General features: G+C 40.2%; 1 protein-coding gene across 1 annotated transcript in view; it reads right to left on the bottom strand.

Moving 5' to 3' along the window:
* Nucleotides 1–22,710, bottom strand: part of SULF1 (sulfatase 1) — a 63,005-nt gene that overhangs the window by 280 nt on the left and 40,015 nt on the right. The window contains exons 10-18 of the mRNA XM_035890109.1: nt 14,577–14,793; nt 12,487–12,733; nt 10,628–10,724; nt 10,448–10,542; nt 9,965–10,030; nt 9,286–9,458; nt 6,827–6,969; nt 6,601–6,724; nt 5,667–5,700 (exon numbers count right to left, since the gene is read on the bottom strand). Of these exons, the coding sequence (XP_035746002.1) occupies nt 5,667–5,700; nt 6,601–6,724; nt 6,827–6,969; nt 9,286–9,458; nt 9,965–10,030; nt 10,448–10,542; nt 10,628–10,724; nt 12,487–12,733; nt 14,577–14,793 (1,196 nt within the window). The remainder of the gene's footprint in view (nt 1–5,666; nt 5,701–6,600; nt 6,725–6,826; nt 6,970–9,285; nt 9,459–9,964; nt 10,031–10,447; nt 10,543–10,627; nt 10,725–12,486; nt 12,734–14,576; nt 14,794–22,710) is intronic.

Consider the following 22,710-nt stretch of genomic DNA (forward strand, 5'->3'; position numbering starts at 1 on the left):
GCTGAACCAGCAAGAAACTCCCTGTCTTCTGCTACATCCTCAGACTGAGTAAAAAAAGAGCAAAATCGGGTCTAATGGGGCTTTGTGATGACAGTCAGAGATAAATCTTTCCTCTGATATTTCAAGGCAGGAAAGGTGCTTCTCTACCCAAAGAATCCACTTGCCTTTCCTGAACGCTCCACCAAAATATGGAATAAATCAAGAATGGTTAAGTATAAAAGATGGGACTAACTCTGAAAGCCATTAGTGACCTGAACTTCAACACCACCCACAGCAATTAGATGTCTGGGTGGCTTGAGACATATGATCTACAAACCAACCAGACACATTTTATTTAATAAAGGACAGCCAAAGGTAGTATTTTATTTACTTAGTAAGCATTCCTTTTAATTTACATGGAGCAATTAGGAGAAATAAAAGCTGGAAAAACTTGGTGTGAATTAATTTATAGGACTGCACCACTCTGTAAAATCGTGTAGATATAGAACCTCCTAAAGGTTTTCTTTCTTTTCTGTTAAAAAGAAAGCATTCAGAGAAAATGTCTAAGAGCTTTATCAAATATTAAGTTTGAGTAGAAGGCAAACATGAGTCTGTAAGTCGCATTGGAGCTGCATTTTGTATTGATCACAGCCAGAAAGAGCAAAGACATGAAGGAAGCCCATTTCCAACAGATTTTTAAAAGTCACGATGGTGACTATAGTCACCCAGATTATCAAAGGTAGTGTGAAATTTTATATTGACAACTAACACCGAACACCACTATTTCATTTAATTCACCATGCAGACTGTGTTCAGTTCAAAGATGTTATCAACAAAGTGGACTACAAGGAAAAACAAATCAGGGAATGCAAAAGCTTGTCGGGGGAAGTGACAAAGTCGTCCTTACAAATGATGTTGTAGGGAATATTTAGCAACCAGTTCACTGAGATGGCTTACTCTCTTTCTGAAAATTGTACAGGCAGGTTGGCTAGTAGTAATTACCTTGAAAGCTCAAGTGGCTATAGTCCAGCAGTGTGAACTGAGGGCAGATATGTGCCTGTATTGAACCCTTCGCCCCTACAGTGGGTTCTTGGCATCTCCATTAATTTGTTCACATTTTAACTTGGCCCTTCTTGTTGTGCAAGTAAAACAGAGGGTACAGCTTGCATCTATCATAGCCTATATTCTTTGCTTCTTTACTAGCTTGGGAGTTCACATTGGAAAGAATTTATCCAATATTTAGTCCACCATATGGAAAGTCAGAAAAATACCATTAGGGTCAGAAAAAACCTTGAGATTTTCTAATGATGAGAGGCCTTATTCTGCACCAAAGGGAGACCACTTTCCTTACTTGGAAACACCTGAATCTTTGATCTTAATTGATATTTCTTCACTTAATACAACAGCTGTAAATATTTTACAACATAAGGTTTAAATATCTTATTTTTTTTAAAGCAAGTTCCAGAAATATTTTTTTTTTGCAAACACTTGGCAAACTCCCTGTTACAGGAAGCAACACAAGCTTTTTGGATTTGGTTGGACAGCTGTGATAGAGCGTCTTCCTTCTTTCTTTTCCTGAAGTAGACAAGAGAAATGAAATTATGGCATGGCTGCATGAGAGCCATCTTCATCAGTAAAATTATGCATAATCTGTTTCCTGAAACAAAGAAAAATTAAGTATTGCAGAGGTTTCAAGAAAGCAGTCTTGCTGTTCCAGTGCTTAGAGGCATAACGGGCCCTAGAAAACATCATGGGAAGGGATGCATTTTTGAGGAATTTAGTTACAAAACAGTCTAAGGTATTAACCACACTACAAATGCAACAATATTTAGACTTTGCTCAGTTATTATTTGTACTGATAGTTTCTTTTTTTTTTCTTTGACAAATCAGAGCCTGTATAGGAAAACAAACTACTGTAGGAACAGTCAGTGGCCAAAGTGGTTTGGTATGTGATGGCGGAAACTGAAACTGGAGTGCTGCTGTTTGACCAGTTACAGGTTTGGGGATGGACTGGGGTAATGGAGGGAAAAGCAAGGGCCAGAAAGGTGCCTTTGTGCCCAGAGGAGCCTCTCCGGCCTGCCCTGGGCAGTGGAACAGGGGGTGGAGCTGGGAGAGCTGGGGTGGCAGGGTGGGCAGCAGGGAGGTCTGGGGACCAGCGAAGAGGAGCAGGTTTTCTCATCAGCCTCAGCAGCAGGGCAACGGGGCTGTGCCACAGAGAAGTAAAATCAGCAAGGAGTCTGCTGTAGTCCTACAGCAACACAGATCACAGGGAAGTGATTGTGCCCCTATTCTCGGCACTGGTGAGGCCCCACCTCAAATACTGTGTTCAGTTTTGGGCCCCTCACTACAAGAAAGATGGTGTGTTGCTGGAACGCGTCCAGGGAAGGGCAATGAAGCTGGTGACGGGGGCCTGGAGCACAAGTCTGATGAGGAGTGGCTGAGGGAACTGGGGTTGTTCAGCCTGGAGAAGAGGAGGCTGAGGGGAGACCTTATCGCCCTCTACAACTCCCTAAAAGGAGGCTGTAGTGAGGTGGGTGTTGGTCTCTTCTCCCAAGTAACAAGCAATAGGACAAGAGGAAATGGCCTCAAGTTGCCCCAGGGGAGGTTTAGATTGGCTATTAGGAAAAATTTCTTCACTGAAAGCGTTGTCATGCATTGGAAGAGGCTGCCCAGGGAAGTGGTGGAGTCCCCATCCCTGGAGGTGTTTAAAAGATGGGTAGACGTGGTACTTAGGGACATGGTTTAGTGGTGGGATGGCAGGGTTAGGTTAACTGTTGGACTTGATGATCTTAAAGGTCTTTTCCAACCTAAATGATTCTATGTTTCTATAATGCTATGAAAATAGCTCAAAGAATGTCAGAGCTACATGATCCTTCATGCTGGATCTATATTTTCCCTTCTAAATGTGTCACTGTTTCTGCAATCTCAGAGGAGTTTCACGGCTGGGAAGGCACTGAGAATTGTTCCATCATCTTCACAACAAGAAGAAAAAAATAACTTGCTTAAACGCGTGGGACAGAGGTAACTTGCATTAAACAAATAGGAAAGCGAAGTCTTAAGGTCCTGGGGCTGGCTGTATGTTGGTTGACTGAGGGAGTCACCTCACAGATTAATTCCAGAACTTAGCAGTAAGCATGAAAAGTTTGCCACTGAAATCAAAGCATACAGGGGGAAGAAGAGAGGAAAGAAAACGTTTTCCCCTGTAAGAAATCTCATTACAAATAGGTGTGAAACGGGAAAATGCAGATGAGTTGCATTTGAAGCACAGCGTGGCAGTGGTTTCCTCGATCAGTATTTTGGAATGTCTCAGCTATGTCACAGACCCAAAAGAGAGAAAAATTGTTGCTAACTGTTCACAGTAAAACATATTCCCATTTTTAAAAATCAAGCATCAGCGAAGTTTCACTCTCCAATTATCATACCACAGAGTCCCATGATGCCATCCACGGCTGCGTTTTCTCAAAACTAATAAGGGACCTGGATATATCTCCACTGAGAGTAAAACCAAGTAGGTACAATCATCCCCTTGGTGGCTTTGAAAAACCTCAGAGAAGCAGGAGAGGAGAGAGGAGCGTGCGATTCCCACATTCTGTTATCAACCATGTATGCAGCGTTGTTCCCTCCATCAAAGGACACAGGTGACACGAGTTCTTCCCTGTTGAAGCTCTCTCCTTATGTGCTAGGCAAACAGCACTATACTATCTGTTGCCATCCAGGTCTGGTGTCTCAATATTGTACTTGTAACACCTGTAGTGCTGTACTAACTTGAGACATTTTGAACTGGAAACAGGTCTGAGTGGATGAACTACAACATCTGAAGGAAGCCTAAGAAGTAGTTCAGATGACTTAGCCGCATAAGACTTTCCCTTTCTTATTTCTCTGGTTTCTCTGCAGGCATCAAGAAAAGGATCCTCTAAGAGATCATTTTAATGATTCCTGATAAATGTTTTTTGCTCATTTAAGATTTTTTTTTTGGTTTAGAAAAGAAAACCTGTTTACACCAAGATGGGGCTTGAACCAAAATGTTGAACCCAGGCACCTTTCTATATTGAGAAACTGGGTGGCTGGAACATATTGGCACAGAGCATTATCACTTGTGTTATACTATATCTGCTATTTATCCCACTACCATAATGTTATTGATTTGGTATCAGAAGTTAAAATGTTTTCATTACTAAACACTGTAGGAAGATATAATTTAAAGATTAATCCTGTGTGCACTACTATTCATGCAGTCCCACAGTTAAAAAATGCTATTTCTGTTAGATCTGTAGTTCAATGAGGAATGCTTACAAGGACATCTTCTAATGAAAGACTTAAAAGCGTAATTACAGGGATTACTTTCTATCATTGTAGTAACCAGTTCCCACCAGGCTATAATGAGCAATGCAAACAACTGGGATATAACCAAACAAAAATTATCATTTGCCTAGATCCCAAAATTACTCAAGTGAGAAAATACAAAATTGGCTGCAAGGAAAAATTAGCTGCTTAAATTGGAGATCTATAAAACATCGAAATACGTTATTTTAATTGCTCTCTGGCTGCTGGGAGCTAGTGACAAAGTTCTTTTCAGAAAGCCCTGTGAAAAAAAGTTTTATGTAGACTTGTATACTCCTTGGGCCCAGTTTACAACTCAGGTAAATACTGTATATCAGGATTTAATCCACCAAAGCTCATGGAGAAGAAAATATACAAAACTGATATACCATGAAGAGGTATCAAGTCTAACATGACACTTGACAGACTTTAATCTGTTTTTTACCGTGAGTACAGGTATTGCTCAATGAACAGCAAGTGCAGTACTGTCATGACCTGAGGTTTTTCAGTCCCTTCTGGCTTTTGCTTTATGTTTGTCTGGTTCCTCCACCAGGAGGAACTGGGCTCTGCATCATAAACATGTAGATACAATAAGTGTACTTGCAAACAGATAAATATACTTGCAAACATCAGTCTTTCATGTATTCCTCAGGTGAAAGCATTAGGTATAAAAACCCCTCACCTGGTGCCCTTCCTCAGTTCAAATGTTGCAATCTTTTTAAGAAATTTTGTTTCATGAGTGTGTGACCTGGTCTGAAAGCATCGTGTCCCCCCTTACCCAAAGGAGCCTCATCTTTCTGCCATACTTCTATTGACCGGTCTCCTGCTGGCTTCTGAGCACGTGCTGCTCACATTGAGCACTGCTTTTGCTTAAAGTGGCATCTGCCAACATTTCCTAAAGCCAGTGAGAAGATTTTACTTTGCTTTCATAGGTTTGATTAGGCTCTTTGGATACATATACCTCGGAAGGCTTTTTAAGCACATTTGGTGTACGTTTAAAAAGCAGCTGTACAGACTTCCTAAATGAAACCAGAAAAACACCCCAACCCATTCAAAATCAACCCAGCACAGGAAAACAACCCAAAAGAGGTGATTCTTTTTGTGTCGTTTTCCCTGTGTAAACATCTAAGAAATACAGGCATGGAATATGAGCTGTATGAAGTCTTGCTACGACAATGAGCTACGTTAAATGCAGAATGGTAGATCTAAAAAATAATGGCCAAGTTCAGTGTAGAGTAGTTAGAAAATGCATGCATCAAAGCTGTGCTGTGGGCAACATGGCAGGATACAGACATTAGTTGAAATGGACTGGAGTCATGCAATTATTTGGAAAGAAGCTGCTGAGGAGAATAAAAAAGTGTGGATACCTGTGTGGATCATAGCTTCCTCCATCTTTATTTCCTGATATAGGAAAATACAAGAGTAACTTTTGTTAGTGTTTAGAACTTGTAAAACCATTCACAATGTAGTTTTCCATGCACAGCATCTAATTCCTAAAAAGAAATGTACTGTGTTAAATAAAGGCAGAGCTGCAGTCCAACAAAGATTTCCTGGAAGTTTTATATAAAAGAACTGAAAAACCACAGGTTTTCAAAAACAATAAAACCCCCAAACAATTAGATATTGTAAAAAAGAGAAACATTTGTAGGTGAAGAAAGAGATACAAAGATGCAACAACCCAAAATATGTAGAAGGAAATAGTCCTGTAAAAAAACCCACAGTATTCAATCAACCAAATTTAAGTACAATGAATTCCAAAGTAATGAAGTATAAATACCAGCTATTTTTGTAGTCAGAGACTCTTGTAAAGAAATTTTGCTTTCCTCAAAACCAGAGGGGACTACTGTTGATTAGAAGTTTGCAAAATTAAGTCTTAGTTGTGCTGTAGAGCCTGAGGTTCTTCACAGAGACAGACAGCAATTGGTCTAAACACAGGATTTAATACCTCACCTGCTACTGGGAGGCAAAAACGAACCGAATAAACCTTGCAACAGAGAGAAGAGTTATGACTATGAAGATCTCCATACGCTTGTTATTGATTAGCTCAAATAACTTGATAACCTCCCTGCAGCATTTCTGTCAAATTTTATAGTTTGCAATCAATATCTGTCTAGAACAGGCTGTGCGAACGTGCAAAGAAGCTTCCCGGTCACGCGGTTGGGCAGGATGGTGTGTGTGGATCATTCCAAACTATTCAGAACAATGCTTAGGAGAGCGACAATTCATGGATACAATTAGTACTTGAGCAGACAAAAAAAAACCCGAATAAAATGGAAATAAACACTTCTATTTTTCTTGTACCTGTTTCAAGTCCCTTCGGCCTCGGATTGCACTGCTTATAGCCTTGACAACTTCGCAGTTCCATTAGCTGTATGTGTAATTGATTCAAAATGCCTCTTTCCACTGTGTGTACTGTATTTGTCAGCTGGGAAAAAGAGGAATGGAGGGGAAGAATACCAGTTAACAGAAATAAAAAACCCTAGAGATGTCTGGTGAACAACATTTTGTAACAGGGAAAGGGATTTACCTGATAGGGATCAGTGTTCATATCAAAATATTCCAAGAAGCCAGTCGCAAACTCACAAAAGAGAAAATTGTGGGTGTCATTAACTGTTCGCAAACACCAGTAAGTGTTGTTATTCGAGCTTGTGCAGGCACAGAAAGAGCCCACTGTAATTAAAGAAACACGTTATTAGTTTTCCATGAAAAGTAATATGCTTGTTTCCTCTGCTAGGGAAACTTCTATAGGTTTTCATGTACTTAAATTCTGGATAAATTTTCAAAAGATCTTCTATTTGAGTAACCTTAGATTCTCATCTAAAACAGAATAAATGTTGCTAACATAATTCTCACAAACATACGGTCAGTGAAAGCAGAAGATAGTGAATTCTATAATTAATGAGGCATATTCCTTTCTGAGTTATATATGGTTTATTGGGACTGAGCAGAATTCAGACTTTACAAAAACCAACACAAATCCTGATCCTTAATCTTTGCATACAGGATTCCTTGGAACTGCTAACTATATATAAGGATACTGTTTCCACCAAAAGTGAGTAACCTTAGCCTAGTAGAGCCTCTGAGGTGCAAGTAGAACAGAAAATTACAGAACTGTAAGCACTGAAGAGGAAGGTCAAATGGCTAGTTGGTATCACAAGTGAGATGGAAATGATACAGCAGCCGCGAAAGCACGAGGCAGATGAGAGAGTTTAGGCCATGAAGAGATGGGTTTGCAAGTGGGCAGCTTGCCTGGCACCTTGAATGCAGGAAAGATGGAAGAAGCAAGGTGGGAAGGAAGACCAACGGATAATCCTATGCCTCATTTTCAGCAGCTCTCCCTTACTGGCTTGAGTTTTCCGCTTAACTATTATTTTGAACTGCGATCCCTCATTTTCATTTATTTGATACAGATATAAGGGGGAAATCGAAGCACTCAGGCCCTTGAAGGACAATCCCAAGCAGTGTAACTGGATTACATCTTGATTTCACTATTCAACCTGGGGAAACCTAGAGGAGGCTTCTACTCCAGGTTGAAGACACCTGGACCCAGGTGTCACAGCGATGGGGGCAGCCATAAAGGAGGCCTCAGTATATCTGGTCTATAATCTTGTTCTGCCAGTGGAAAAGCCTGTAAGAAAGGCATGTCTCTTAATTTTCAAACAAACTGCTAACAAAGTGTTACTGTAGAAGAATGTCTCTTTAATTCCAAAAATTAAATATTCATATTGCCTTACAGGCTTATTTAGATTTATTTAAATTTGTTATTAGCGCTGTGACTAGCTACAATGGTGATACTGTTTTGAACAAACTTCATAAAAATAGTAAAGATATTGGACCTTTTTATCTGTGAAATGTGAATCTATACATTAGCTCCTCTTTAAGTTATGGACTGTGTCAAAGGGACATTTTTTTACCCCATGACTGTTGCTGGAGCATTGCCAGAACGCACAGCAATATGAGAATGCTTTTCATAACTGTTTGTTACTCCACAGTTAAAAAGTAATAAGCCGATGTAACTGTTGTCTTTAAAAAAAAAAATCATGCACATGACTGCTTTAGGAACATCTTAAAATGTAAAAAGCATATTAGCAGGAGCCCTAATGCAATTAGAACAGATTATCACTAGGAGACAATTCTTTCTCCAGATGAAAAATTGTTGTCAGCAAATTTTCCGTGTAGAGTCAAATATGTTGTAACTTCATCATCATTTGACCTTGAAGTTTTTGAAAGTAAAGTTTTCAGTTACTTTTCTTCTGACATCACCAAAGATGGGGAAGGTATTATTTTGTTAATGCTGAATACCAAGAAATGTTGAAGGATGCCTCAATAAGATTATTATCTATGTACCCTGAAGTTTAAAGGAACTTATAATATTTTCTAGCTCTAATATTTTGTTCTTAAGCACCAGGTGAGCATTCCACAGTTGTGATTTTTAAGTTCTTTTAGAATATAAACCAATGTGAATAATGGGAAGAATTCATAAGGGATAATATCTATATTTTTCTTCAGGATAAGGTAAGTTGTTTATGATACACTCTGAAATCAACATGAAAAATTAAAGTGGACCTTTTATGTGCTGAAATTTGTGACAATATTAAAGGTCAAGCCCCAAAAAGGATTTCTGACAATTGGAAGAATAAGGTAATTATTAAAAACCAGAAACCAAATTAAAATTCCTGTGAAATATTTGGTCATCTTGATCTCCAAAAGATGACAAAAATCTCAGTGGCTGGTTATGGAAGTCCGTGTTTTAGAGGCCAACTTTCCTTTTTGTTTCTGCAGTGTTTAGCATCAAACCTCTGCCATATGAATAAGTAATGCAACAATTACAAGCATGCTCAAGTGACATTTTTCAGCAAAATGGCAGCAAAATGGCAGCACTAAGTGCCAGTTCTTTAAAATAACGCTCTGATTGCATGAAGTGGAGGCTCTGTAACACAGCAGAGGATAACTTAGATCACCTCTGCACCCGGAGGTAAGACTTACAGTTCCAGAATGGTGCTGTTTGCCAGTGGTTGTTGTCATGGGTAAAACACGTCAGTCCAGGAAGGCTACACTCGTCTCCTTTCTTCTGGCGCTTTTTCCCCTTCCTTTCCTTCTTCCGTCTGCGGTTCTCTTTGAACAGCTGCAGTTTGCCATCCACTTCTTGTGCTGCTTCTCTGTTCAGACAGAAAGTTGGGCACGGCTGACAGAGAACAGTCTCTATTTGGTTAACAACAGCATTCACAGTTTTTACATCTTTCTGGCTTTTTTAAAGATGAGAAGATGAGAATACACCCCTCTTCTAGCTCAGCTTCCACCCCAGCTGTTATGACAAGGTGTTCTCTTCAGTAAGCATGAGAAATGATGCACTGTGGCCTTTAGGTTTAATGGGATCTTTTTAGCAATCATGAGGTCAATCAGCTTCTGAAATTATTCATTTCATCCATTTTACATCAATAGGTTTTAACAATATTATCCATAGATTTAAAAAGTATTATCCATAAACTTTACCAAGTCTGTCCAAAACTACTGAATGTTTCTTGTGAGAGTTTGCTATATGTGACCTTTTTCTTCCCTCAACTCTTCCCTATCCCCTCTTCACAAAAAACCCCAGAACCCCCAAAATTATATTTCTCCAGTCACCAGACAGCCAGCTGAGAGACCGAGAGGATGATAATCTTACTTGAAGGGGTGAAGATGGCTCTTGAGTTTCTCTTGGGCCTTTACCCCTTTCTCTTTGTTGTAATAGCTACAGAGAAAATTATTAGGAATTATCAAGTCATGAAACCATTTTCAACACAAAACCAAACCAGAAACATATAATGTTTGACATTTTCTTAAAGGACTACACACTCCTTTAATCCTACACTTAGGATTTTCACTTCATTTAAAGAAGTTATATCTGTGTGAGCGATACTATGCTAGAATATAGTGAAACTACAGCTGGGTTCAAATATGTTAGTGGAATACAAACATATTTAATCTTAAAATATTTACATTTATCTTCTTTTGATTCACAGTAGTTTCTACACGTAAAAGTAATCTAACTACAATGAGTACCTGCAGCGGTTATAAATATCAATAAAGCTTACGTTTTTTCTCTTCCATCTCAAAAAACTTGGAAAACGTGTAAGGAGCTTTCAGTGTGGAATGCCATGTCTCTTACCTCTGTTTACTACAGTCACATTCTTCGGGTTTCCTTCTTTTCAGATGTCCTCTAACTTCCCTCAAATTCTTAATTTTGTCTTGGAGAGCTTCAATCTGCAGAGGATATTTCCAGGTCAGAATTATTCTTTGAAATGGTAGCAGCGCAAAGACGTCACTCAGATTTTACAATACCTCTTACCTCCTTATCAATGTAAGCCTTGTGGTCCTTCCAGGCTCTGGCAGATTGGTACAGCTCCCTCTCACAATGAATAGTGTCATTTGGAAGAATAAAACATCTGTAGACACGAATTTAACAAATAGGAAAAGGAGGTCAGTGGTTTCCCAATTGCCTACCCATTTCTTCTCTTTCTTCCAACATTCCTAATCAATTGTTATACTCTGTTAAGAAATAAATAAACTCTACAAGGTCTTCTTACATTGACTTAATAATATTAGTAATTGCTTCAATCTGTTTTCTCTGAAAAATTATAAAAAAATCCTCATCCATGACAGATTCTCTGTGCCTGCTAAGCAAAAATGCAATGGCACAGCCATCTTGGAGATTCTTAATCCAGTCAGAAAGGGAATCGAAACAGAAATAAAAATCTGTTCAGAATTTGAAGCTTCTTAACCAAAGGTGCCATTGCTTATTTAACCACCGGCTGCTGAGAAATATATTCTTCTTGCCACATGAATGTGACTCATCTTCTGAGTATGCAAAATAGTCAGGAAGACAACATACGGTCAATGGGCTAAAGATGAATATAGTCAGTAAAGATCAATAAGAAGCAAAGTTAGAGCAAAGAGTCTAAAAAGTGGTTAAAAAAAAGCCAACAGAACACTCAAGTTAAAAAGTGATGCAATGACAAAAACATTCATGCCAGTGTTTGAAAAAATAGCTCTACCAAGAGACAAAAAAGCACATGGAAGGTCAAGGAGGTGGACTGAGATAGAAAATTCAGCAGACTACAGGCTGGGCTTTCAAAGACTCCACGCTGACAAACAGAAATTCCTTAATTACAGAAATACTCCAACTTTATAGACACAACCTTTCTTGGGTCCTGCTTCATCAGAACCCTTCTTTGAATTTTTGAAAAGAATAGCAGAAAGGAAGATTTAGATGCTTATCTCTTCCCCTGTTATCCCATTATGTTTTTTTCTTCCCTCAAAGAATTCTGAAAACAATAGGGTATTCAGTAGAAGTCAAAACACTTTATGGAGAAACAATAACTTTTGCAGAAAGCTATTCATGGCTTTATTAATGCCATAGTTGGAAATTATCAATGTAAAAAAAGGATGATTTTTACTTATTCATAATTAAATTTTATGTTTCCTTGATGTTTAGAAAAAAAAAGAAAAAAAAGAGAGAAATGCTATTTATATTTTAAACACAATAAAAAGGATAAAATAGAAGATTTTTGTTGTTTGCGTCTGCCTGGCTTTTCAGATCAATTTTTAAGCTAAAAAATGTTTTCAGATTTTTTGCCTTTTCATTCAGATTTGGCATAGGGCTAAAAATTGAAAACGAAGCATCTTCCAGGATGGAAAAATGATTGCGGGTCTCTTCAGGGGTAAACAGGACTAATGTATCTTAGCTAATGTTATTGGCTGCAAACAGCTAAGCATCAAGAAAGATGATGTAACTGATCTAATCTGTCCTCATCTGGAGTGGGATTTCAGTCCTCTCAAATGTAGGCCTCTATGCTAAGCTGCTAACCTACACTTTATAAAGAGCAGCAGGAGTGCCAGCTTCACAGGGTGATTAACCGATCATAAGACGCACATTTCGATACGGCGGATGAATCTCCCTCTAGAGATGCCTACTCCTCCTCAGAAATAAAACCTAAACTAGATGCCTCCCTTTAAAACACACAAACCAGAGTTAAATGATTCCACCTACTAACAAGAGCAACTCAGGTTTGTCTAAAATCTATGATGACATTTTTAAGTTCTTAAATATCGTAACCATAAAATTGTAAAAAATGGAAAGAGGGAGAATACAATTAGAAAATGAAGATTTCATTTTAAGAAACAAAACAACAGAAAAAGCAATCATACTTGTGTGTCACTCTGACAGAGTTGGGTTGACCTATGGCATCAGAGCTGTCAGCGATCATTGCGTCACCAGGAGCACCATCAATTCCCTCTGCTTCTCCCTCATTTTCAGCATTGTGACGCTTGGTGACACTTTTGGTCTTTAACACCTGCAGTTCTTCCTCTTCCAAATTTATGTCATATATTTCACCTTCAAATTCCACAGACAAGGACCGGGTTTGGCGAGTGTGAACAAATCGGGGTTTGTATTCTGAAGCAGAAGAAAGAAACATTCCTGGTTGCATACACATATCTACATGACCCGTGCCATGAACACAAAGCATACCCCAAAGAGCAAGAACACTGTTCAGTAAAATCAGCTTATTTTTTCTGTGGCTTTATGGAAACTTTTGTAGTGATTTTTTGACACGTCGACGCCCACACTTTCATGACTAGCATGAAATTTCGATTGCTTCAAGGTTTGCATTTCATGCTAGTCTGACCTTATGCCACAGTTAGCATCTATATCTCCAGATAAAATCGGTGTCGTAGAAATCAGATATCTAGAAAGAGACACTCAAAAAGTCACAGACCACAGGATTAGAAAACAGCTTAGAAAATGAAACCATTTGGTGCTGCATGAAACAAGGTCACCACCTGTAAATTGGCATGTGACATAAATTTGACTTATGCTTTAGAATAAAAATGACTTTTTAAAAGGATAACGCCTTTTTCTTTTAAAATGCAGGCATTAAGAGGGCAGGAATCCGTCATCTACCAGTGTATATGTATATACATAGAGGAATAAGAATGTTGTAAAGGGGAAAAGCTGAACAAATGGACTTTTTCTGATGCCCCTTTCAGATGTTTTCCATACTTCCCCTTTTTCTCTCTCCAAGTCACTTCCCCCCCACTCAGAATCCCCATTCAGCCCTTGCTGGTAGGCTTCTCTTTCCAAGGTACACGGCAGATATCTCCCCTTGAACATATCGCGTAGGGGAACATTCCCCAATTTGAGAATCACCTTGGCAGTCTGTGACATGTAGACTTTTGAGCAGTGGTCTGCCTGTACACACTGTGAAGCTCCTCAGATCATACGAACCAAATGGAAGAGATTATATCAAGGCAGCATTTAGGCTGAACCATGAGAGAGCTCGAGACAGACAATCTTGTGGTTGAATGTACAAAGAATACCAGGGATTCCTTTTCACATCCAGGGTGGGGGAGGCTTTAAATCAGGAAATATTTTTTAATTATACTGACATTGTTTTCTTATTTCTTAGACATCTGTGCAGCATCTTCTAACTTTTGAGTTTCTCATATGACTTCACCATCTTCCTGTCTTAAAGACCCATCTTTATTTCATTCCCCAGTCTAGTATTCTAGATAGAGAGCAGAAGAATATGGCCTTCATTCCCCAGTCTAGTATTCTAGATAGAGAGGAGGAGAATATGGCCTGCCCTTGAGTAAAGTCTGAAACCCAGGTCTGCTTGTATTGCTGTAGCTACAGACCTTCACTTTCCTCGCCGGGCAGCTAGGTGAAAATACTTGCTCCATTTAAAATAATGGCTTCTTTAAATAGGCTCCTTTCGTAGAAATCATTAGCAGAAACAAATCCAAGTACTGCTGTCCTAGAATCCCCTTGTGCATTCCCTTCAGCCCACGCTCCACTAGGGGACACTGCAATCTCACGCGTGTCCCTGCGGGGACCTGGGTACCCACTTGCCGGGATGTGCCAGCCCAGCAGAATTTCAGCCCCACAGCGGCAATCACAGCACTGCAGTGCCCCATCTAAAAACGGCCTTTGGGCTACCACCCGCCAGCGTGGGAATTCAGCGCTAACGGTGCAAGGAAGCACTTGCGCTGGCCAGTTTGGCGAGCAAAACGGCAGGGGGGGAGCGGGGCCTGGAGACTACTCCTCACCGTCATCCAAAGGATAAATATCGTCGTTATTGTTATTAAAGAGGCCATTGTGTGGAGCCTGACGGCCTAATTAGGGATATATTCATTAGACTCGGAGGTGAAAACAAGAGTATACTGGTAAACCAGTGTTCTGCTCGCCGTCTCCCCCCTGCTCTTTGCCTCAGCGGTTCCAGAGATCAGCTAACCCTTACTTTGTGCATTAGGGTTTCTCAGGAACTGTCTTTGATTTTTCCTTTGGGTCCTGCTGTTTCGATAATCAGTGTCTCCACAGTTGCAGTCTTTGTCTTTACCGCTGTATCCCCTGGAGTGGATGCTGCGGGTCCTTTTTCTGATGGCAAGTATGTCACCAGGTACCTTACACTTGTGAATTCGAAGTTTGCCAGAAGCATCCTCCGTGCACTGCCACTTCTGTGAGAGAGAGAAATGAAGATGATTTCCCAGCAGCCTTCCAAACCTCTGCTACTTTGAGGTGGATTGTAAAATAAGACAGACAAATTCCTTTAAAAATTAAGCAGTCCCTTAAATAACAGACCGAGAAGGGAAACTTTTTAAGGGACTGAATTCACTCACATTCTTCTCAACATCTCTCTCATGCTAGGCAAACATAAGCTTGAATGAAATCACTGCAAATCTGCATAAAAAAAATACAACCCAGCCAAAAAAAGATATATAAATCAAGAGTATCTAGACTAAACACATCTCTGAAAGGAGCAAGTAGAAAGTCTTAATTTACTGAGCCGCAGAGTACAGCTGTCAGGGCTGTTTTCACCAACTCTTCTTTTTTTCTTTGAAAAAACAAACTTTGTTTCTTTGTTCTGTGACTTGGAATTTCTAACATGATTCAGGGGAAAATAAAAAAAACCCCACAGATGAAGAAGAACTGGTTCAGTTGTAGGGTTCCTTGGAAAAGAGAAGGACAAACTGTGGATGTGATGTATAGAAAAATACATAAACCACTAACAATATGTCATTTATTTCCTTACCAGTGCTCAGAGTTAGGACCTGCACCCTAAGACGTGGCCCTGGAAACCATGCCACTCAGACCTGCAAACATTGCTGCTTCTTTAAGTTTTACATGAGAAGGGAGAAGCCTGAAAGCGCGATACCCCCGGCCACCCTCCCTACACCCAGCAGGTGAGAGCAACCTTAGGGACAGTAAACAAATAAATTAGCTTGGGTAAACTCCTTTGGATACCTAAGTCTTGAGATTTGTGCCAGACCTGGGGAGACAAAAAGGCAGCCTGGAAGGTGTACCTGTAAAAGGCGTTGTACACGTGCTGAATATCAGAGCAAGTGTGGGAGAATGAGAGGAAACAGAATTTTTCCAGCTTGTCTGCACAATATCTGTCTGACTTGATTATCAACATCACTGAACCAGATGGAAGACTCCAGGTGGATTTTTCCAGTGGATCCCACTGTCTTCACATTTCAAATTAAAAAGCAACTGGGGCTTTAATTTCCTTTCCACACCGAACTGTCTTAAAAAAGCTAAATGTCATTTTTTTTTTTTTTTTTTTTAAACATGGATATTTGCTGACAGATCAGAGCTCCTTTGCCCATGCCCGGCGCTTGCCTTATATGGCTGCTGGCTTATAGCTGGCACTCCTAGCACCCTACACAAGCTAAGAAGCCTGTGAAGATTTTAAGTCGGTTGTAGTCCAAATAACAATAGGGAGATCTAGAAATAGCTATGTTTATTTATAATTTGAATACAACTATAAACGACTGTTACCCAGTGAGTTTTGTTCGCTTGCGCATCTTAAGCCACAGCAGCCAGACTTTGCATACAAAGCAATTAAGTTTGGCTGGATAGTGTAGAGAGCAAAACTCAATAATGCTATCAATAACTGGAACTTCTTAGTTGCAGTTTCAGCTAATTTTCCCTGTAATGTGTCCTTTTTTGGTTCCTGTGACTGAATAGAGTAACTTTCTCTTGCCACATTAATAATAGCAAGGCAGCTAAATGCTGTCCTAATGGAGAGTCCAACTTAATTTTTGAGATGGGCACTAATATCAGAGCACACACGCTTTGGTAAGTCTTGGACTTGATGACCTTAAAGGTCTTTTCCAACCTAAACGATTCTATGATTCTATGATTCTAAGTCTCTTCCATTAACTAATGACTGCTCTGGACTGGTTTGGGGGTGCTGTCAAACTGACTGAAGAATGAAGAAAGCAAGCTAAGCCTCAGGCAGATCTGCTGACTTGATAACCTGAGGTGATGTGGCTCTGAACCGCAGCAGCACGTGAGCACTCTCTGTCCTAACACGTGGGCTGAGCTAAAAGATGGGTCCCACGCTCCGAGACCTTGCCTGTGTGTTGGCATGCCTCTGACCCCAGGACAGTAAACCATCTGTAAAAGGCCATAGGCCTACGTGCATCTGATGGCCGCCCCAGAAATGACACTCGTGTCCAGACTTTCAGTGTGCACCCGAACCTACAAGCGAGAAGGTGACTTCCTACCAGCAAAGGTGTCTGAGAACTGTAACGCTTTGCAGGATTTTCTCCTGCGATGGCACGTGTGCTCTTCCCCCCGCAGCAAGAGGTGATTGTTACAGGATAAGAACTGACTGCACCACTGTATTTCCTGTGTTTATTGGTTACCCGTTACGTTTATAAACATATGGCACTGGGTTTTAATGAGTCTCAAAAGCACCATTTTAAAGTAAAATAAGTGTTCTCTTTGTCTAACAGTAATTATAGCAAGAAGTTCCAGGAGTGGCTTCAATAGCCATTTAGATCACATTTAACAGTATTATGACTAACACTGAAACAAGACTCTCTGTGTCTAGTACAAGCCAATAATAGTTCTCTATTTAAAACAGGGATTAAATGGGATTCAGTTACTCTTTTTTTTTTTTCTTTTTTAATTTTACTTCAAAAAGTGTCATTATAAAGATGCTTCAGAGTTCTAAGATGGAATTTATAGGCTAACTTTCCTGAATCCCTGCCCATGCCCGTGTAATCGGGCACTGAGCATGCATTATGCAGTAAGTCATTACGGTCCTGCTCATCTTTAGATCTATAAAATGCATTAATGCACGTAAAACAAGATTCTGACTGATGGGCTGCCCCTTCTTCTCCTCTGTTTTCTACCTTCCTTCCCGCTATGAATACCAAACTATTCTTTGAAATCCAGGGCTACTAGGTTCGGTTTCTGGGTCCCCATTTCTCCATCAATAAAAAAATATTGGCACATACAAAGTATGTCTTCATTATATTTTAATTTGTGTATGTTTTCTTATTTTCCCCATGTTTATCTTCCTTCTCGTGGTGATGTTTCACAAGACACCTAAGCCGATCTAACCATTCACTGTTGCCATAGGAATATGGGATAGCCCCTTCTTCTGGCTGCAGGCTGACTCAGGGACCCCTGTGCTGATTTATTCTCTCCCTCAGTAGGAGAAAAGAGGACTAACTCAGAATTAAAAAAAAACAAACACAACTAATGGGAGAGGAAAAGCAGGACCCTGCCATTTGGCTGCAGCAAGCTGCTGTATCGTTTCAGTCATGTTGTGAAACTTAACCTGTGTCAGACTTTTTCCCTGCCATTGACTCATCTTTTCCTTCTCTCATCTCATTTCATCACCTCCCTTCCAGCAATTATTTCCCTCTCACTACAACTCCCCACCTCCAGTTTTCCTCCTCCAGTTTTCCTTCTGCCTCAGTTTAACTTCAGAGGGGAAGCAAACGCGGATGAGGATCTTTAATACCCCCCAACCAGCAGAGTCCTGAAACCCCACTCCTGAAAGCTGCTGGGACTATCCCGCTGCGAGGGGCTTTGCAGCAAGTTGCAGAGGCAGCTTAGGACAGGTAAAAGGACTGAGCATCATCTGGGGGCTCGAGCTGCTTTAATCTCTGCCTAACATGAAGTTTAAACACATAAGTACACGTGTGGGCTCCTCAGTGGGGAGGCAAGCACCAGGCTGCAGCAGGACAGCAGCAGGAGTTTTTCCGCAGGGGTGATGTCATTGGCATGATGAGTTTTCATCTGGGGGTAGAGTTTGCCCTTATAAAGTCATTTCAAAGGCAAAGGGGAGCAAATGGGCTGGTTAAAAGGGTATTGTTTGTACTTGGTGGCTTTGCTTTCCGCTGGCATGGCTCCACTTGCAACTTAGAGCTACGTGAGCAAGACAACATCAAGTGACTCGGTAACTACCTTGGGTCTCAGTTTCCTGGTATTAATCAGTTTGTGCCACTGCCTTAAAATTAAGGAAGTCTATTTCATTATTGAATGTAATTAAGGCATAAAAATATACATTCGGCATGAATCATCGTGATGTGCTGCACTGTAAATATCCACTTAAGCAGGATTTCAAGTTTGTTTAGTTAACAGAATGTGACAGCCTTGAGAGAGTTCCTACCCCCCCATATAGAAGGGAAATTAATTAGACAGTTCCCGAAAGGTGTCTTACGAGTAGGCAAGCCACAGGTTTCTATGAAATGTAATTACCCGGTATTTGCAGTAGACATTTCAGCGTTAAATATCTTGTCAGATTTTATCACAAAGCTATGAAACCCTGAAAAACATGCAACTGGAAATATAGCACGGTGACAACATTTTTACAGGTGCTTTTTCATTTTGGTAATGTATGACTGACTTTGAGTATTATCGCTCAGTCTCGGGAATGTTAAGATAAGGCATGAAAAAGAAGACTTCATGAATTTAAACATGTCCTCACGATCTCATTTCCCTTTTTTTCCCCTGTTTTGAAAGGCATGACCTAAATTTGAAAACAGGTTAGATGAAAATACCATCATGGGCTTTGTATGTGTGTACTGCTTTCCTCTACCGGCAGTAAGCAGATCTGGGTGAGTCTCAGGGGATCTGGTGTGATAACACCGGTAAGGGAGTCTGGTTTAGGGCGTGCTACCGCAATGAGAGCTGAGCTCTGGTTTTGCTTTCTCTGTGCTGTTCAAAGAGGCCATGTCACACAGCATATTGAGAACTGCCCCGTAATTAGTTAGCTATGGTAAATAGTGCAGAACAGCAGCAGTTTATTTCTGCTGAACTGGACCTGAGTACTGAGAAATGTTTACGGGCTAAGGACATGCCCTCTATGCATTCCCGCAGAGCAGTCATGAACTTGGGTCCTGACTGAGGCTCCTAAGTGCGCCTGGAAATATTAATCTGTGTTGTTATATCTCAGCAGTATTCAAACACTGCATGCGAGTGCAGCTGTTTCACAAAGATGGTGTACCAGGTTTGCTCAGGGAATTTGGAACTGCTGCATTTTTGTGGAACACAAACCTCCTCCTTGAGTTTAGAACTGGGTTGACGCCACCCATAAGGGCAGGTCCCAATTTTTGCACCACTCCTCATATCTGGACCACCTTCTACTGAATCATGCACAGCTCCAGAGTCTACTGACGCTAATATACTCAAAACCTGTTATTTATACACAGTTTAACACCCCGAGAAAGTGTTCCTGAGAAGTTCAACGGCCAGTGGTTCAATAGATAGGGAAGCAATTTGTCCTATAAGAAGTGATGTAATATAGGGGGAAAAGTATGACAGGCTTCAGAAATACATTCAGTTAAACACACAGGGACAGAACTGGAGGAAAAAAAGAATGAAGAAATGAATCACTGTATAACAGAAATAACTATGAAAATTGCCAGTTTGGAGCTACTTTGCAGTGTTTAAGGAGTGGAAGAAAGAGAAAATAGCCTAGGAAGTTTACAGACTATAAGGTTTCGCATTCTTGACATATAGACAAGATTGATTTTAAGTGTCATAGCTATAGCAGTTCACTATAACAGTTTTTAAAAAATGCATGGACTGCATTGTCAGCTCTAGAAGTGTAGGTACTTAGGTTGAGACATCAAATATTTCACCTCCAGAGCATTCTCTACCAAATCTGTTAGCTTGTCTGTAGTTATAACTCAACATCAACAGATTTCTGTTATTCTCCAATAAACGTCCACTCTCAGGTGCAAACAAATAGGAGCCAATGAAAAGGATAAATTCACCCTTTCAGTTATAAATAGCAATACCAATAATAATCAGTTACTGTTAGGTCATATATATTTTATTTACAGAGGACTTAATTTATACTGTATTTCACCAGATACTTTAAAATGGAAACTCCGCAAAAAGAGAACCTTAAAGGAGTACTACAAGAAAGTGCTAAACATGACTGTTGCATAATCTATGTTTTCCGTCTAAACATTTTTAACGTGCCATTCCACTAAAAAGTCTTTCCGCCAGAGAGCACTGATAAGATGGTGGTAAAAATGTTGAACATAGTCCTGCGTTGAAAGAGGTGAAACCAGTGATGTTCCCAGACTGGAATATCTCTGATTTTATCCGGAATAGAGCTGGTACTTCAGATTAAGAATTGCTTAAATTTGAAGAATTGTCAAACCTGGGAAGAGCTGCCCTCTGTTTAATAGGAAACTTAAATATTTAGGCTGAAATGTGAAATATTTAGGCTGAAATATGAAATGCCATGTTTTGAAGGATTATTTTTAGAGATAAAGGAACTTATCTTTATATTTGGTTTTGACTCATAAACAGGGTGGTATTTTAACAAGGGATAACATAATTTCTGGCAATACCTATGAATTCTTGAGCAGCTATGTTGCAGGCATGCTGCTGTTGGTTATGAGGGATGACTCCGTGGGGTCTAAAGAGAGCAATTGCTGCAAGAGCTGTTCGTGAAAGCACTGAAGTACACACTCAGTTTTAAGCACGCGACTGGTCCCAAACACATATGCTTCCAGTTAAGCCTGCATATAGATGCGCTGCTGAGTTATCCCTAAGGAAACATGGTATCTATGGGCAGATGGCAAAGAAGAGCCAGCTTCAAATTAATGTTCTGGTAAAACAGGTTGAGGGGCTTAGTTGTCACTGCTTTAAACACAAGCAAATGTCGCTACTATGAAGAAAAATAATTTCTGTCTTGCAGTAACCTACACTGACTGGGCTGCTAACACCTGGCTTTAGGAATGCCAGAAGAAACTCTCTCTGAATAGGTGCTGAGGTGGGAGGCAGTGTATGGAATAGCAATAGGTTAATGTACTCTTGCACATTCACCACCAGTGCCTTTTGATGCCTGCGAGCATCAGGATGCTGTTCTGAAACTGGAAGGATCCATCAGCGATGTTTATATGCCAAATCTTAATTTTAGATGGGTTTTAGTGGGTGCTCAGGGTCTGGCTGTCAGTTGCTGGCCAGGCATCTGACGCTTCTGGCCAGCTCTTACCAGCTTAGGTGTTTTTATTCATACTCTGCAGCTGGTCATAAAGCTGACCTCTACAAATGTATGGTCTGTGATATTTATTTTATGAGAACATAGATACTTGAGCCAAACCAGACTACACCTAATAAGACCCATTCTAATTTCCTTTACAATATTATCTGTAAGCTGACTGATGGCAAGTGTTCTTTTAGCATTACAAATAGACATGCTTTTGACTGAATGCTGATATGTTAATGTGATAAATATGAACAATAAAATCAAATTCTGATGCTAGATTTCTAAATGGTGAAGAATCTGTAAAAAATAAGTACGTACAGGCTACATAACATGTTCTTTGGATCAGAGCCAGGAGAATCTTGCACATTTACCGCAGAGCTGATGCTTGGATTCAGCAACATGTCTCCAGTGACTACCTGTAAAGCCTTAAATCACTGTAAAATACATTGAGACCTAATTAACTCAAACCTCTGTGCAGTCATCAGGCATATTCTCCAAACGGAACATTATTTCTTTAGGGCAGTTTTGGGATACAGTTCCTCAGAAAGAAACAAAATATTCTGCATCTCTAAAGCTGAGGTGCATGAAGAAAAGGTACAGGGAAGGTTAGCTGCTACACCATGATACCTGTCTAGCTTGGTTTGAGTTCGTGGGCACGCGTGCCATACAAACACGGGCAGCACGATGCATTTTTCCGTTCTGCCCACTGTCAGTGCTCGTTGGAGTTTCAGACCTTTGCTGTTCACAGACTGGCAGGTATTGTGGAGCAGCTGGTAGGAGATGTATGCCCATAAAATAAACAGACCTGTGGCTGGGTTTGGTTGCTGAGTCATCCAACCTAAGAGCTGAGATTTTAAACACAAAGCTTCACAGTCCTAATTTGGGGCGGGGGGGGGGGGGGGGAAGGGAGGTGTCCTCTTTTGGGAAAATTTTAAAATAAGGTTGTGGGGTTTGTAATTATTGTGAGAGGATAAAAATGCATGTTTGGCTGTGGATTTGATACTAATTATAAATAAAGGATTGAACAGTACACTGGAGACACCTGGCCTATCAGTCACAAGAGCTCGAAAGGCAACTGCTATCTGGGAAAAAGTGTTAAGTCCCAGAATTCAAAATTATGCCT

This window comes from Egretta garzetta, unplaced genomic scaffold (assembly GCF_000687185.1).
Source record: "Egretta garzetta isolate BGI_Z169 unplaced genomic scaffold, ASM68718v1 scaffold251, whole genome shotgun sequence".
Taxonomy (NCBI): domain Eukaryota; kingdom Metazoa; phylum Chordata; class Aves; order Pelecaniformes; family Ardeidae; genus Egretta; species Egretta garzetta.